The following is a 17,182-nucleotide window of genomic DNA, read 5'->3' as shown; positions in this document are numbered from 1 at the left end:
ACAAGAAACCTTCGAATACAAGTAAACCAAAGTTTACTGGATGAGCGGCAGTCGCCGCTGTTGCCATTCGGAGCTCATTTTCTGCAAACTTCACGCTTCTATATCTCGGTAAGTACTGATGGGAGAATTTTTTTTTTTTTGACTAAAACAATCAGAAAAATAATCTTAACATTTCCATAAGAATTTTTTTTTTTTTTTTTTGAATATTTTGCGACACCAGGAGACACTTCAGGATTGGGCCTTTCAACAGTCAAAGGGTTAAGGAGTAGTTAAAAGTGATAGTTATAGTTATGATTATTAATTTTTTGCTGTTTATTATTATTTTCTTGTAGCTCGGTTGGCAGCACACACTAATCTCATACCAACTGTCTGTAGTTTGACACCCGGCATGGGTGGAAACGTTGAGTATGTTTACACCTGCCAGTGTTCACCTAGCAGAAAGTAGGTACCTGGGTGTTAGTCTGTTATCACAGGTCACATCCTTGGTGGTGGTAGTATACCTTAGATAGGGCTAGGCTTTGACATGAGCTACAGTAGGACAACAGCTCTTAGCCTGTAAAATTGATTTATGTAAAAAAAAAAAAATCTATAATTATATAATCACTATTTTTATAGGTGGTGAATTATACCCTCAAATGGTATCTGTTGGAGGTTGGGGTCAAGGTTATATGGGGGACTTTGTACCCCCCCAGTCCATGCCTGGTCCACCTCACCACAATTTCCCACCACTCCTGCGTGAACCTGGCCCACTACCATATCCCCCTCTACCTTATGTAAGTAAAAATTTTAAAAAATCCGGCAGTGATGGAAATAAAAATAGAAATCTTTACAATTATCACTATTAGTAATGAGCAAGATGTCTTACTGTGTTAGCATTTAGTCCTTACTGTGTTATCCTTGGTAAACAATAGTTTTATGATTAATTAAATGGCATTACTGTTTTCTTTCCTTTTGCAACATTTTTCAGTTTTCCTGCTGGGAATGTATTTTAAGAGTTTTATTTAGGACTGGTGAAATGGTTGATCTAAAAAAAAAAAAAAAAAGATTAGTGTACATTTACTGCCAAATCCATTCAAATGTCTAAACATTTAGGAGTGCATCAAAGCCCACATTTTGTACTTTCTGGAGTGTAGAAATTAAATGTATATCATTAAACTATAAATATAATAAAAATTGCATTAACATAATTGAACTTTTCGTGTCAGAGGAAAGAAAGTCTCCCTGAAAACATTGAGTATACATAGTGTATAGTGTATACTACAGTGGATAGCTGGTTTCTTTTTCTGTCTCATAAACACGCTAGATAACAGGGATATCTTGCTACTCCTACTTACACTTTGGTCACACTTCACAGACACGCACATGCATATATATATACATACATCTAGGTTTTTCTCCTTTTTCTAAATAGCTCTTGTTCTTATTTATTTCTTCTATTGTCCATGGGGAAGTGGAAAAGAATCTTTCCTCCGTAAGCCATGCGTGTCGTATGAGGCGACTAAAATGCCGGGAGCAATGGGCTAGTAACCCCTTCTCCTGTAGACACTTACTAAAAAAGAGAAGAAGAAAAATTTTATAAAACTGGGATGCTTAAATGTGCGTGGATGTAGTGCGGATGACAAGAAACAGATGATTGCTGATGTTATGAATGAAAAGAAGTTGGATGTCCTGGCCCTAAGTGAAACAAAGCTGAAGGGGGTAGGAGAGTTTCAGTGGGGGGAAATAAATGGGATTAAATCTGGAGTATCTGAGAGAGTTAGAGCAAAGGAAGGGGTAGCAGTAATGTTAAATGATCAGTTATGGAAGGAGAAAAGAGAATATGAATGTGTAAATTCAAGAATTATGTGGATTAAAGTAAAGGTTGGATGCGAGAAGTGGGTCATAATAAGCGTGTATGCACCTGGAGAAGAGAGGAATGCAGAGGAGAGAGAGAGATTTTGGGAGATGTTAAGTGAATGTATAGGAGCCTTTGAACCAAGTGAGAGAGTAATTGTGGTAGGGGACCTGAATGCTAAAGTAGGAGAAACTTTTAGAGAGGGTGTGGTAGGTAAGTTTGGGGTGCCAGGTGTAAATGATAATGGGAGCCCTTTGATTGAACTTTGTATAGAAAGGGGTTTAGTTATAGGTAATACATATTTTAAGAAAAAGAGGATAAATAAGTATACAAGATATGATGTAGGGCGAAATGACAGTAGTTTGTTGGATTATGTATTGGTAGATAAAAGACTGTTGAGTAGACTTCAGGATGTACATGTTTATAGAGGGGCCACAGATATATCAGATCACTTTCTAGTTGTAGCTACACTGAGAGTAAAAGGTAGATGGGATACAAGGAGAATAGAAGCATCAGGGAAGAGAGAGGTGAAGGTTTATAAACTAAAAGAGGAGGCAGTTAGGGTAAGATATAAACAGCTATTGGAGGATAGATGGGCTAATGAGAGCATAGGCAATGGGGTCGAAGAGGTATGGGGTAGGTTTAAAAATGTAGTGTTAGAGTGTTCAGCAGAAGTTTGTGGTTACAGGAAAGTGGGTGCGGGAGGGAAGAGGAGCGATTGGTGGAATGATGATGTAAAGAGAGTAGTAAGGGAGAAAAAGTTAGCATATGAGAAGTTTTTACAAAGTAGAAGTGATGCAAGGAGGGAAGAGTATATGGAGAAAAGGAGAGAGGTTAAGAGAGTGGTGAAGCAATGTAAAAAGAGAGCAAATGAGAGAGTGGGTGAGATGTTATCAACAAATTTTGTTGAAAATAAGAAAAAGTTTTGGAGTGAGATTAACAAGTTAAGAAAGCCTAGAGAACAAATGGATTTGTCAGTTAAAAATAGGAGAGGAGAGTTATTAAATGGAGAGTTAGAGGTATTGGGAAAATGGAGAGAATATTTTGAGGAATTGTTAAATGTTGATGAAGATAGGGAAGCTGTGATTTCGTGTATAGGGCAAGGAGGAATAACATCTTGTAGGAGTGAGGAAGAGCCAGTTGTGAGTGTGGGGGAAGTTCGTGAGGCAGTGGGTAAAATGAAAGGGGGTAAGGCAGCCGGGATTGATGGGATAAAGATAGAAATGTTAAAAGCAGGTGGGGATATAGTTTTGGAGTGGTTGGTGCAATTATTTAATAAATGTATGGAAGAGGGTAAGGTACCTAGGGATTGGCAGAGAGCATGCATAGTTCCTTTGTATAAAGGCAAAGGGGATAAAAGAGAGTGCAAAAATTATAGGGGGATAAGTCTGCTGAGTGTACCTGGTAAAGTGTATGGTAGAGTTATTATTGAAAGAATTAAGAGTAAGACGGAGAATAGGATAGCAGATGAACAAGGAGGCTTTAGGAAAGGTAGGGGGTGTGTGGACCAGGTGTTTACAGTGAAACATATAAGTGAACAGTATTTAGATAAGGCTAAAGAGGTCTTTGTGGCATTTATGGATTTGGAAAAGGCGTATGACAGGGTGGATAGGGGGGCAATGTGGCAGATGTTGCAGGTATATTGTGTAGGAGGTAGGTTACTGAAAGCAGTGAAGAGTTTTTACGAAGATAGTGAGGCTCAAGTTAGAGTATGTAGGAAAGAGGGAAATTATTTCCCAGTAAAAGTAGGCCTTAGACAAGGATGTGTGATGTCACCGTGGTTGTTTAATATATTTATAGATGGGGTTGTAAGAGAAGTAAATGCGAGGGCCTTGACAAGAGGCGTGGAGTTAAAAGATAAAGAATCACACACAAAGTGGGAGTTGTCACAGCTGCTCTTTGCTGATTACACTGTGCTCTTGGGAGATTCTGAAGAGAAGTTGCAGAGATTGGTGGATGAATTTGGTAGGGTGTGCAAAAGAAGAAAATTAAAGGTGAATACAGGAAAGAGTAAGGTTATGAGGATAACAAAAAGATTAGGTGATGAAAGATTGAATATCAGATTGGAGGGAGAGAGTATGGAGGAGGTGAATGTATTCAGATATTTGGGAGTGGACGTGTCAGCGGATGGGTCTATGAAAGATGAGGTGAATCATAGAATTGATGAGGGAAAAAGAGTGAGTGGTGCACTTAGGAGTCTGTGGAGACAAAGAACTTTGTCCTTGGAGGCAAAGAGGGGTATGTATGAGAGTATAGTTTTACCAACGCTCTTATATGGGTGTGAAGCATGGGTGATGAATGTTGCAGCGAGGAGAAGGCTGGAGGCAGTGGAGATGTCGTGTCTGAGGGCAATGTGTGGTGTGAATATAATGCAGAGAATTCGTAGTTTGGAAGTTAGGAGGAGGTGCGGGATTACCAAAACTGTTGTCCAGAGGGCTGAGGAAGGGATGTTGAGGTGGTTTGGACATGTAGAGAGAATGGAGCGAAACAGAATGACTTCAAGAGTGTATCAGTCTGTAGTGGAAGGAAGGAGGGGTAGGGGTCGGCCTAGGAAAGGTTGGAGAGAGGGGGTAAAGGAGGTTTTGTGTGCGAGGGGCTTGAACTTCCAGCAGGCATGCGTGAGCGTGTTTGATAGGAGTGAATGGAGACAAATGGTTTTTAATACTTGACGTGCTGTTGGAGTGTGAGCAAAGTAACATTTATGAAGGGGTTCAGGGAAACCGGCAGGCCGGACTTGAGTCCTGGAGATGGGAAGTACAGTGCCTGCACTCTGAAGGAGGGGTGTTAATGTTGCAGTTTAAAAACTGTAGTGTAAAGCACCCTTCTGGCAAGACAGTGATGGAGTGAATGATGGTGAAAGTTGTTCTTTTTCGGGCCACCCTGCCTTGGTGGGAATCGGCCAGTGTGATAATAATAATAATAATAATACAGTGGCTCCCTAGTATATTGATGATAAAGGCTAAAGTGTCATTTGAAAACAGGTGAATTTGTAAATGAAGTGATAAGCCTATAGAGGCAGGTGCCAGAAGTCGCCAGAAACTTACCACAGGTCAGCTGTTTTTAATAATCTTCCTGGCCTGCTAGTGTACTCGCATATAATCTAGTGATACCAGTGAATAGCAGAATACAGTGTTGTAGTAGCAACTAACCAGTATTATAATGGTACTTAGTGGAGTGGAGTGACTTTCATTAGTTTCTTTTTTCTTGAAATACCAGACGTATACTGTGATTTTCATATAACCTGTAGTTACTGTTACGAGTATGGCCATACCCGTTATATTTTATACTAGGATGTGCTCCTTTTTATTATAAACATATATATAATGTCAAAGCTAATATTGTTATATTATATTGTTAAGCGTTATATTAAGAATGTGAGTTTCATGTAGTGGGAAACTACTACTTGGAGCGCCAGTTACTAGTTCAGGTACTGACGTCTCCCTCAGTCACGTGACCAACCTGACGTTGGCTTACCACTCAGTGGTACCGGCAGTAGGTTCACAGCACTTGCTCAGAGTAGGTTCACCTTCCTTGCTCTGAGTAGGTTTTCAGCCCTTGTTCTGAGTAGGTTTCCACACACATTCTCAGAGTTTGTTCATACTCTTATGAGCACATTCATGCACTCAGCCTTTAATACATTCCCCCGCTCTAGAAGATTTCTTAGTCCCAGACAACGTGCACTTTTATGTATAACACTACAAAAGAGAGAGAGAACTTTGTATCATATTTTAAGTTTTATATGGATTCTTTTACAATAAAGATCACTTTTTATTTAGTCGGATCAGTCTCCTAATGAAAATCCCTATATTAAATTGAAGTGTGTCTAAGGACAACTAGACGAAAGCTGGATTCGACATCTTGTTACGGAAAGGGGCCAAAACAGGCCCATAGACATGGCCCCAGCTGTAACAGTTACCAGCGGTCGCAATATACACAACGAGAAGAAATTATTACTACAGAAAAAGCGTCCTTCCTCCAAAATTTGCACCAGTCAACTATAGTGATAATATAGCATTTATTGTGGTGGAGACGGGAAAAAAAATAGAAAAGCTAGATACAGCGATTGATAAACAAGGGTGGAGGTCGACCGTTCGTCATTGTAGGAGTTGCCAGCAGTCACCGGCTCTTCAACACGCAAGTTATACTTTTGTATCAATCAAATCACATATTACTCGGGTAGATAATTTCCAGTAGATCCTTCATGTGTTAGCTCAAATCACCGACCCGTATGGTTTAAATAAGTGACCCACTGATCAGATCAGATCGACTGGTCCGAACCCTTGACTGGTCCGAACCCTTGACTGGTTTCAAACGGTTTCGTTGGAAAATAAAGCAGACTGTAAATGGATGGGGTTGTAGGCGCCCTTATAAACACAAACATTAAATATATACCAGGAACGTGCATGGTAAGCTGTCCAATATACAAAAACAGTTAGAAACAGAAATACAAATAGCTAGAGCTTCATTTAAGGAGGTTATTAATAGAATATTCAAGAGGTTGCTAGTAGAATTGCAGTAAATCAACCATTCAAATCATTATGAAGCTGTGTGTAGTCTGTGGTCTGTCAAACAAACGGGCTTCCACATGCATAAATTGTCATTTTTGTGGAAACTGGTGTCACGCCCCTTGTGCAGATATCCAAGAACTAGCTACAAGCAGTATTAAAACAGGGAAGTGTTTTTGGGTATGCCCAAATGAGATAAATCTGTGGACTAAAATCACAAGGGTATTAAAAGAGGTCAACATCAAAGCTGCTTTCATAGAAAACCTGAAGCTTTCTACAACAGATGGGAACATAAAAAGTCTGGACTGAATGGTACTGCCCTTGATACTGGCCATGTAGTCAGAAACTGTAAGGCTGGAGACGATGTCCTGGTAGTCAGTAAATGTGGGGCTGATAGTGCTGTCCTGGGAGACAGTAATGGTGAAGCTGGAGATTTTGTCCAGGTAGTCGAGAATTATACGCAGGAAGGAATACATATAAATGACCTCATAGGGGACAGGAGCCATAGTAGGGAAACAAGTGTAGTCAAAGATAAGATAAAACCAATATTACAAACTAGAAATACCGCAGGAAATAGCAAACAAGAGGACTCCACTAGCAATAGTGAGGATATATTACCAAAAACAACTGGTGGGAGCTCCATTGTTGGTGCTAGGGAGGATAGAAGTAAGACAGGGAAACATGCACCAACAGAGAATACAGTGCACATACTGTGCACTCGGTATCTGCTGGCATGGGAAATCTGGAAAAACAGATGGGACGTGCAACTATGACCACCCTAGAAAATGCCATGCCCATATGACAACAGGAAAATGCAAACTCCCTTCCTGTAAGCTTTTTCACCCTGAACTGTGTACCTCTTCAGTACAGGAAAGACTGTGCTATAACTTAAATTGCCAGGCATACCATCTAAAGGGGACAAAAAGATACAAAACATCCAGGCCATGGGAAAACCTGGGTAGCCACAGCCACTCAAGAGGGAGAGGTTTTTTAGTGCCAGGAAGGAAAAAAAACTGGCAGGAAATGGCAGAAATCGTACACCAAATCCAGTCATTCCTGGAGTGGAACCACAGTCGATGGCCTCCACTCCAAACCAACAGATACAGATACTAATGCCGGAAAAAAAATCCCCCCCAGTACCAACAATACCACCAGTCCGATAACATTCTTCTTGGCAAATATACAGGGTCTAAAGCCAGCAACAAACAACAAAATACCTTTCATCTGTGGACTGCTTGCAGAGGCAAAGGCAATGTTTGCGGCTTTCACTGAGACCCACATAAAGGATCACTTGGACAACGAAATATGGATCCCAGGTTACAACCTATACAGATGTGACAGAGTGAACAGGCAAAAGGGGGGGGGGGTTGGCCTGTACATTGCAGAGTCACTTGTTTGCACAGAACTGCTAAATGCCTTAAATGATGTAGTGGAAGTTTTATCAGTAAAGGTCGAGAACCAAAACCTAGTCATTGTGGTAGTCTACAAGCCTCCGGATGCAACATCCCAGCAATTCCAGGAACAGCTGTTAAAAATTGACCACTGTCTGGAAAATCTTCCAGCTCCTGCACCCAACATCTTGCTCCTGGGGGATTTCAACTTAAGGCACCTAAAATGGAGGAATATAGCAAATAATATTGTTGCAGAAATAACACCAGGAGGCAGCTCTGATGAAAACTCACACTCACACGAGCTTTTAAATCTCTGCACAAAATTCAATTTAAACCAGCAAATAATAGAGCCTACTAGACTGGAGAATACACTAGACCTCATCTTCACTAACAATGATGATCTGATAAGAAATGTCACCATATCAAAAACAATATACTCAGATCACAACATAATTGAGGTTCAGTCATGTATGCGCGGAGCCCCAGACCGACATAATGAGATTAGTCACGAGGGAGCATTCACCAAATTCATCTTCAATAACAAAAACATAAAGTGGGACCAAGTAAACCAAGTCCTAACCGATATAAGCTGGGAAGATATACTAAGCAACACAGACCCCAACTTATGCCTAGAACAGATTAACTCGGTGGCACTCGATGTATGCACAAGGCTTATTCCTCTAAGAAAAAGGAGGAGTAGATGTAAAATAGAAAGAGACAGGCGCTCCCTTTACAGGCGACGGAAAAGAATAACAGAGCGGCTAAAAGAGGTCAGTATATCTGAAATGCGTAGGGAGACACTGGTCAGAGAAATAGCAAGCATCGAACTTAAGCTAAAAGAATCCTTTAGGAGTCAGGAATCGCGGGAAGAACTAAAAGCCATAAATGAAATCGAAAGAAACCCAAAGTATTTCTTCTCCTATGCCAAATCAAAATCGAGAACAACGTCCAGTATTGGGCCCCTACTTAAACAAGATGGGTCCTACACAGATGACAGCAAGGAAATGAGTGAGCTACTCAAGTCCCAATATGACTCAGTTTTTAGCAAGCCGCTAACCAGACTGAAAGTCGAAGATCAAAATGAATTTTTTATGAGAGAGCCACAAAATTTGATTAACACAAGCCTATCCGATGTTATCCTGACGCCAAATGACTTCGAACAGGCGATAAATGACATGCCCATGCACTCTGCCCCAGGGCCAGACTCATGGAACTCTGTGTTCATCAAGAACTGCAAGAAGCCCCTATCATGAGCCTTTTCCATCCTATGGAGAGGGAGCATAGACACGGGGGTCATCCCACAGTTACTAAAAACAACAGACATAGCCCCACTCCACAAAGGGGGCAGTAAAGCAACAGCAAAGAACTACAGACCAATAGCACTAACATCCCATATCATAAAAATATTTGAAAGGGTCCTAAGAAGCAAGATCACCACCCATCTAGAAACCCATCAGTTACACAACCCAGGGCAACATGGGTTTAGAACAGGTCGCTCCTGTCTGTCTCAACTATTGGATCACTACGACAAGGTCCTAAATGCACTAGAAGACAAAAAGAATGCAGATGTAATATATACAGACTTTGCAAAAGCCTTCGACAAGTGTGACCATGGCGTAATAGTGCACAAAATGCGTGCTAAAGGAATAACAGGAAAAGTCGGTCGATGGATCTATGATTTCCTCACTAACAGAACACAGAGAGTAGTCGTCAACAGAGTAAAGTCCGAGGCAGCTACGGTGAAAAGCTCTGTTCCACAAGGCACAGTACTCGCTCCCATCTTGTTCCTCATCCTCATATCTGACATAGACAAGGATGTCAGCCACAGCACCGTGTCTTCCTTTGCAGATGACACCCGAATCTGCATGACAGTGTCTTCCATTGCAGACACTGCAAAGCTCCAGGCGGACATCAACCAAATCTTTCAGTGGGCTGCAGAAGACAATATGAAGTTCAACGATGAGAAATTTCAATTACTCAGATATGGTAAACATGAGGAAATTAAATCTTCATCAGAGTACAAAACAAATTCTGGCCACAAAATAGAGCGAAACACCAACGTCAAAGACCTGGGAGTGATCATGTCGGAGGATCTCACCTTCAAGGACCATAACATTGTATCAATCGCATCTGCTAGAAAAATGACAGGATGGATAATGAGAACCTTCAAAACTAGGCAGGCCAAGCCCATGATGACACTCTTCAGGTCACTTGTTCTATCTAGGCTGGAATATTGCTGCACTCTAACAGCACCTTTCAAGGCAGGTGAAATTGCCGACCTAGAAAATGTACAGAGAACTTTCACGGCGCGCATAACGGAGATAAAACACCTCAATTATTGGGAGCGCTTGAGGTTCCTAAACCTGTATTCCCTGGAATGCAGGAGGGAGAGATACATGATTATATACACCTGGAAAATCCTAGAGGGACTAGTACCGAACTTGCACACGAAAATCACTCACTACGAAAGCAAAAGACTTGGTAGACGATGCACCATCCCTCCAATGAAAAGCAGGGGTGTCACTAGCACGTTAAGAGACCATACAATAAGTGTCAGGGGCCTGAGACTGTTCAACTGCCTCCCAGCACACATAAGGGGGATTACCAACAGACCCCTGTCAGTCTTCAAGCTGGCACTGGACAAGCACCTAAAGTCAGTTCCTGATCAGCCGGGCTGTGGCTCGTACGTTGGTTTGCGTGCAGCCAGCAGCAACAGCCTGGTTGATCAGGCTCTGATCCACCAGGAGGCCTGGTCACAGACCGGGCCGCGGGGGCGTTGACCCCCAGAACTCTCTCCTGGTAAACTCCAGGTAAACAAGAATGGTATAAATTCTAACAATTTTTTTTTTTAGCTCATCATCCATCTCCCACTAATAATATATTTACAGATACGACTGTGTTACTTCAGACTTAATACCCATTTTTATGCAACAGTTCAAGTGATCTCGGACATACAATGCCACCCCACCCCCCTTCCCGATACTTCTATCTACTTGGAACAATTTAAAACCCTGAATGTGACATTCCTCAGGCATGTCCCGACTTTTTGAATTAAACCACGAATGTTAAGTTATGATGCAATCAGGTTGGTGAGGGTTATATTTTGCGGGAGGGGGGGTGAAATTGTGACAAAAGTTTAAGCGCTCCCTTTACAGGCGACGGAAAAGAATAACAGAGCGGCTAAAAGAGGCCAATATATCTGAAATGCATAGGGAGTCACTAAAGTGAATGCTAGAGTGTTTGGGGTGTGGGCTTCAATGTAAAGTGGGAGGTGTCACAGCTGCTCTTTGTTAATAACACAGTGCTTGCTGGAGATTACCTAGAAAAGTTACAAGATTAGAGTAGAAGTTATTAAGAAAAATCTAGGCAACAAGAGGGTGGACATCAGATTAGGAGGGAGCATGGAGGAAATTAATGTACTGTATTTATATAAATGTGAGTGGATATGTTGGAAAATGAATGTATGAGAGATGAGGGGGTGGGGGGGGAAGGCACTGCAGTTGGAGTGTTGTGATGTCTGTCGAAAGATTTTATCAGTGGAGGAAAAATGGGAAATTTATTTATGATTAGAAGTACCAACACTTTTATATGGGTGTGAGCTTTGGTCTTTGAATGTTGTAGCAAGAAGAAAGAGACAGTAGTGCAGATGTCATGTTTGAGATCAGTGTGTTTTTGTGAACACTATGCTGAGAATAAGAAACAAAATTAGAATACAATGTAATGATATAAAAGGTGTACTGTACTCTACAGTGTCAAAGATACTATTTTTTCACCAAAATTAGTTTTGAAAATTTACCCATCATCTTGGAGGCTGAAGGTTATGTTGTTCATAGGCCTCAGCCTATGCCTAGAGAAGTGTTTCGATACTAGACAGTAATCTAAGCTCCTGTATATAACCAGATAATGAATCGTGTAAACTATTTTGTATAAAATATTGAATAAATAACAAAGATAATCATTAATAATCGTAAAAATTCATTATGCTTAGCATCAGTAAGCTAAGGTAAACCAGGTGATGCAGTCTGATAATCTGTGGGTAGTATCAGTAGGCTAATTCGCCTGTTTACTATCAAAGCCCTTGTTAAAAATATTTTTACTCACCTCAAATAATCCTGATATTAACCCTTTCGAGTTTCATTCCATAGTAGTCAACAGAGCAAGATCCAGTATCAGTGAGATAAAACGCTCAGTGTCCCAATTCACTGCCCTGGCACCTCTGCTGTTTCTCATGCTCATAGCAGACATAGATAAAAACACCCATCCCACTTTTGTATCATCATTTGCGGAAGACACTAAAATAAGCATGAAAGTCACCACAGTAGAGGACACTGAAAAATTACAGGAAGACATAAGCAGGGTTTTCCCGTGGGAAGTGGAGAGCAACATGACATTCAATGATGGTAAGTTCCAGCTGCTTATGTATGGAAAGAATGAAGAACTCAAAAGGAACACTATATACAAAACTCAAGAACAAAACTCAAGAGGGTTACCAAATAGAACAAAAGGAACATGTAAAAGACCTGGGAATAATTATGTCAGCTGACCTTTCTTTTAAAGACCATAACAAGACAAAGATCATGACAACCAGGAAGATTACAGGGTGGGGTATTGAGAACTTTAAAATAAGGGAAATAATGCCAATGGTAACACACTTCAAATCGCTAGTGCTCCTTCATTTATAATATTGCTGTGCTGATGGCCCGTTCAAAGCAGGAGAAATATCAGAGCTGGAACAAATACAGAGATCGTTTATGGCTCACATTGAGCCAGTAAAGCACCTAAATTACTGGGAATGCCTTCAAGTCTTCAACATGTACTCATTGGAGTTGAGCAGAGAGAGAGATACATAATGTATATCTGGAAAGCACTCGAGGGCCTGGTCCCAAATCTGCACACTGCCATAACATTCTGGAGTGTAAGATACAGGAGGAAGTGTAAAATAAACTCAGTGAGGAGCAGGGGTGTGGTGGGGACAATAAAGGAATATTCCTACGCAAAACCCAAGCTAAGAACTACCTGTAGAATTGGACTACTACTGAAAGTAGATTCGTATACTGACGATGAACAGGAAATGAGTGAAATCCTAAAAGAACAGTGTGAGTCGGTGTTCAGCAACCCACTACATGACAGCAAGGTAGAAAATGCAGAAATATTTTTCACTCCAGAAGAAGGCCACACAGACCAACTAACTGACATTAGTACAAATCCCATAGTTTTCAAAAAAGAAATGGAAAACATGCCCACTCACTCAGCACCTGGACCAGATTCATGGAATGCTCTATTTATAAAGAAGTGCAAAGTACCGCTAGCATGAGCCCTCAGTATTCTTTGGAGAAAGAGCTTAGATCTAGGTGAAATACCGGAGGCCTTAAAGAGTGCAGACATAGCTCCTTTGCATAAGGGAGGTAGTAGAGCACTAGCTAAAAATTACAGACCAACAGCCCTAACTTCTCACATCATAAAAATTTTCGAAAGAGTGATGAGATGGCAGATTACAAATTTCATGAACCTGCATAACCCGAACCAGCATGGTTTTAGAGCAGGACGATCATGCCTGTCACAGCTACTGAACCATTATGACAGAATTACAGAGGCATTGGAAGACGACCAAAACACAGATGTGATTTACACAGATTTTGCAAAGGCATTTGACAAATGCAATCATAGAGTGATAGCACACAAAATGAGGTCCATGGGCATTAAGGGGAAGGTAGGCAGATGGATTTTCGGGTTCCTAACACACAGAACACAAAAAGTTGTGGTGAACAGGGCAAGATCCAACGAGGTCAAAAACTCATTTCCCCCAAGGCACTGTCCTGGCACCTCTGCTGTTTCTCATCCTCATAGCAGACAGACAAAAACACCCGGCACATTTTTGTATCATTTGCAGATGACACGGTAGGAAGACATGAATAGGGTTTTCCAGTGGGCATTGGAGAACAACATGACGTTCATTGGTGATAAGTTCCAGCTGCTTAGGTATGGAAAGAATGAAAAACTCAAAAGGAACACTATATACAAAACTCAAGAGGGTCACCAAATAGAACGTAAGGAACAAGCAAAAGACCTGGGAATAATTGTGTCAGCTGACCTTTCTTTTAAAGACCATAACAAGACAAAGATCACAACAGCCAGGAAGATGGCGGGGTGAGTATTGAGAACTTTTAAAACAAGGGAAAGAATGCCGATGGTGACACTCTTCAAATTGCTAGTGCTCCCTCACCTAGAATATTACTCAGCACTGATGGCCCCGTTCAAAGCAGGAGAAATATCGGAGCTGGAACAAATACAGAGATCGTTTATGGCTCACATTGAGCCAGTAAAGCACCGAAATTACTGGGAATGCCTTCAAGTCTTCAACATGTACTCATTGGAGTTGAGGAGAGAGAGAGATACATAATGTATACCTGGAAAGTACTCAAGGGCCTGGTCCCAAATCTGCACACTGCCATAACAACATACTGGATTGAGAGATATGGGAGGAAGTGTAAAATAAACCCAGTGAGGAGCAGGGGTGAGGTGGGGACAATAAGGGAACACTGTATCAACATCTGGGGTCCCAGACTATTCAACATCTTACCAGAAGATATCAGAAACACGGCTGGAACAAGTGTAGAAGCCTTCAAGAGGAAACTGGACAGGTAGTATCTTCACCAGGTGCCAGATCAACCAGGCTGTGCTGGATATATAGGGCAGCAGGCCTCTAGCAGCAACAGCCTGGTTGATCAGGCAAGCACCAGACAAGCCTGTCCCATGGCTGGGCTCTGGGAGTAGTGAAACTCTCGAAACTCTTCAAAGGTATAGTACTATGGCTTTGAACTCGGTCTGTGCCGTACTTCTTCGTGAGGAGCTCAGCTCACTCAGATAAGCTGTGAGTAGTAAATTATGGCCTAGATATGAGAGAATGGGTCTGTGTGGTGAGTGCAGCATATAAAAAAATCCTTCCCCACACAGTGCATGATAGAAAAAACTGTGATCATGTGTATGGTTTAAAATAGCAGTCTTGCAATATATTTTTGGATGGTTTTTATGGGTTTATTTTCAGTTTCTTTGGTATCATTTGATAGAATGGAAGATATATTACAGTAATAGAGATGATTTTGATTAGTTTAAGAACTGGAAGTAGCTTGAAATTGAGCTCAAAGTAGCAGTAATATTGGATTATTGTCAGTATTCTAGAGGACACTGATCAACTGGCTGGTCTGATATGTGTTCACTACTGTGCTAACATTATTTATACACTTACTCTTACAGTAATGCAGTTGCCTGCATAACAGTAAATCTACTACTTATTAAATAGTAAAGTCAGTAAATTTAAAAACTTTCTTTCAACACACTGGCTGTATCCCACCGAGGCAGGGTGGCCCAAGAGGAAAAACGAAAGTTTCTCCTTTACATTTAGTAATATATACAGGAGAAGAGGTTACTAGCCTCTTGCTCCCAGCATTTTAGTCACCTCTTACAACACGCAAGGCTTACGGAGGAAGAATTCTGTTCCACTTTCCCATGGAGATAAGAGGAAATAAACAAGAATAAGAACTAGAAAGAAAATAGAAGAAAACCCAGAGGGGTGTGTATATATATATGCTTGTACATGTATGTGTAGTGTGACCTAAGTGTAAGTAGAAGTAGCAAAACGTACCTGAAACCTTGCATGTTTATGAGACAGAAAAATGGACACCAGCAATCCTACCATCATGTAAAACAATTACAGGCTTTTGTTTTCCACTCACTTGGCAGGACGGTAGTACCTCCCTGGGTGGCTGCTGTCTACCAACCTACTACCACAGGATGGTAGTACCTCCCTGGGTGGTTGTTGTCTACCAACCTACTACCACAGGACGGTAGTACCTCCCTGGGTGGTTGTTGTCTACCAACCTACTACCACAGGACGGTAGTACCTCCCTGGGTGGTTGTTGTCTACCAACCTACTACCACAGGACAGTAGTACCTCCCTGGGTGGTTGTTGTCTACCAACCTACTACCACAGGACGGTAGTACCTCCCTGGGTGGTTGTTGTCTACCAACCTACTACCACAGGACGGTAGTACCTCCCTGGGTGGTTGCTGTCTACCAACCTACTACCACAGGATGGTAGTACCTCCCTGGGTGGTTGTTGTCTACCAACCTACTACCACAGGATGGTAGTACCTCCCTGGGTGGTTGTTGTCTACCAACCTACTACCACAGGATGGTAGTACCTCCCTGGGTGGTTGTTGTCTACCAACCTACTACCACAGGATGGTAGTACCTCCCTGGGTGGTTGTTGTCTACCAACCTACTACCACAGGACAGTAGTACCTCCCTGGGTGGTTGTTGTCTACCAACCTACTACCACAGGACGGTAGTACCTCCCTGGGTGGTTGTTGTCTACCAACCTACTACCACAGGACGGTAGTACCTCCCTGGGTGGTTGCTGTCTACCAACCTACTACCACAGGACGGTAGTACCTCCCTGGGTGGTTGTTGTCTACCAACCTACTACCACAGGACGGTAGTACCTCCCTGGGTGGTTGTTGTCTACCAACCTACTACCACAGGATGGTAGTACCTCCCTGGGTGGTTGTTGTCTACCAACCTACTACCACAGGATGGTAGTACCTCCCTGGGTGGTTGTTGTCTACCAACCTACTACCACAGGACGGTAGTACCTCCCTGGGTGGTTGCTGTCTACCAACCGACTACCACAGGACGGTAGTACCTCCCTGGGTGGTTGCTGTCTACCAACCTACTACCACAGGTCGGTAGTACCTCCCTGGGTGGTTGCAGTCTACCAACCTACTACCACAGGATGGTAGTACCTCCCTGGGTGGTTGCTGTCTACCAACCTACTACCACAGGATGGTAGTACCTCCCTGGGTGGTTGTTGTCTACCAACCTACTACCACAGGACGGTAGTACCTCCCTGGGTGGTTGCTGTCTACCAACCTTCTACCACAGGATGGTAGTACCTCCCTGGGTGGTTGCTGTCTACCAACCTACTACCACAGGATGGTAGTACCTCCCTGGGTGGTTGCTGTCTACCAACCTACTACCACAGGACGGTAGTACCTCCCTGGGTGGTTGCTGTCTACCAACCTACTACCACAGGATGGTAGAACCTCCCTGGGTGGTTGCTGTCTACCAACCTACTACCACAGGACGGTAGTACCTCCCTTTGTGGTTGCTGTCTACCAACCTACTACCACAGGACGGTAGTACCTCCCTGGGTGGTTGCTGTCTACCAACCTACTACCACAGGACGGTAGTACCTCCCTGGGTGGTTGTTGTCTACCAACCTACTACCACAGGATGGTAGTACCTCCCTGGGTGGTTGCTGTCTACCAACCTACTACCACAGGACGGTAGTACCTCCCTGGGTGGTTGCTGTCTACCAACCTACTACCACAGGATGGTAGTACCTCCCTGGGCGGTTGCTGTCTACCAACCTACTACCACAGGATGGTAGTACC

General features: G+C 42.4%; 1 protein-coding gene across 5 annotated transcripts in view; it reads left to right on the top strand.

Moving 5' to 3' along the window:
* LOC138855384 (histidine-rich glycoprotein-like) overlaps positions 1–17,182 on the top strand; it is a 99,210-nt gene that overhangs the window by 43,557 nt on the left and 38,471 nt on the right. For all 5 annotated transcript variants that reach the window (XM_070104516.1, XM_070104513.1, XM_070104514.1 and 2 more), the window contains one exon: positions 616–773. In XM_070104516.1, coding sequence (XP_069960617.1) covers positions 616–773 — 158 coding nt within the window. The remainder of the gene's footprint in view (positions 1–615; positions 774–17,182) is intronic.

This window comes from Cherax quadricarinatus, chromosome 92 (assembly GCF_038502225.1).
Source record: "Cherax quadricarinatus isolate ZL_2023a chromosome 92, ASM3850222v1, whole genome shotgun sequence".
Classification (NCBI taxonomy): domain Eukaryota; kingdom Metazoa; phylum Arthropoda; class Malacostraca; order Decapoda; family Parastacidae; genus Cherax; species Cherax quadricarinatus.
This window is presented reverse-complemented; position numbering and strand designations above follow the sequence as displayed.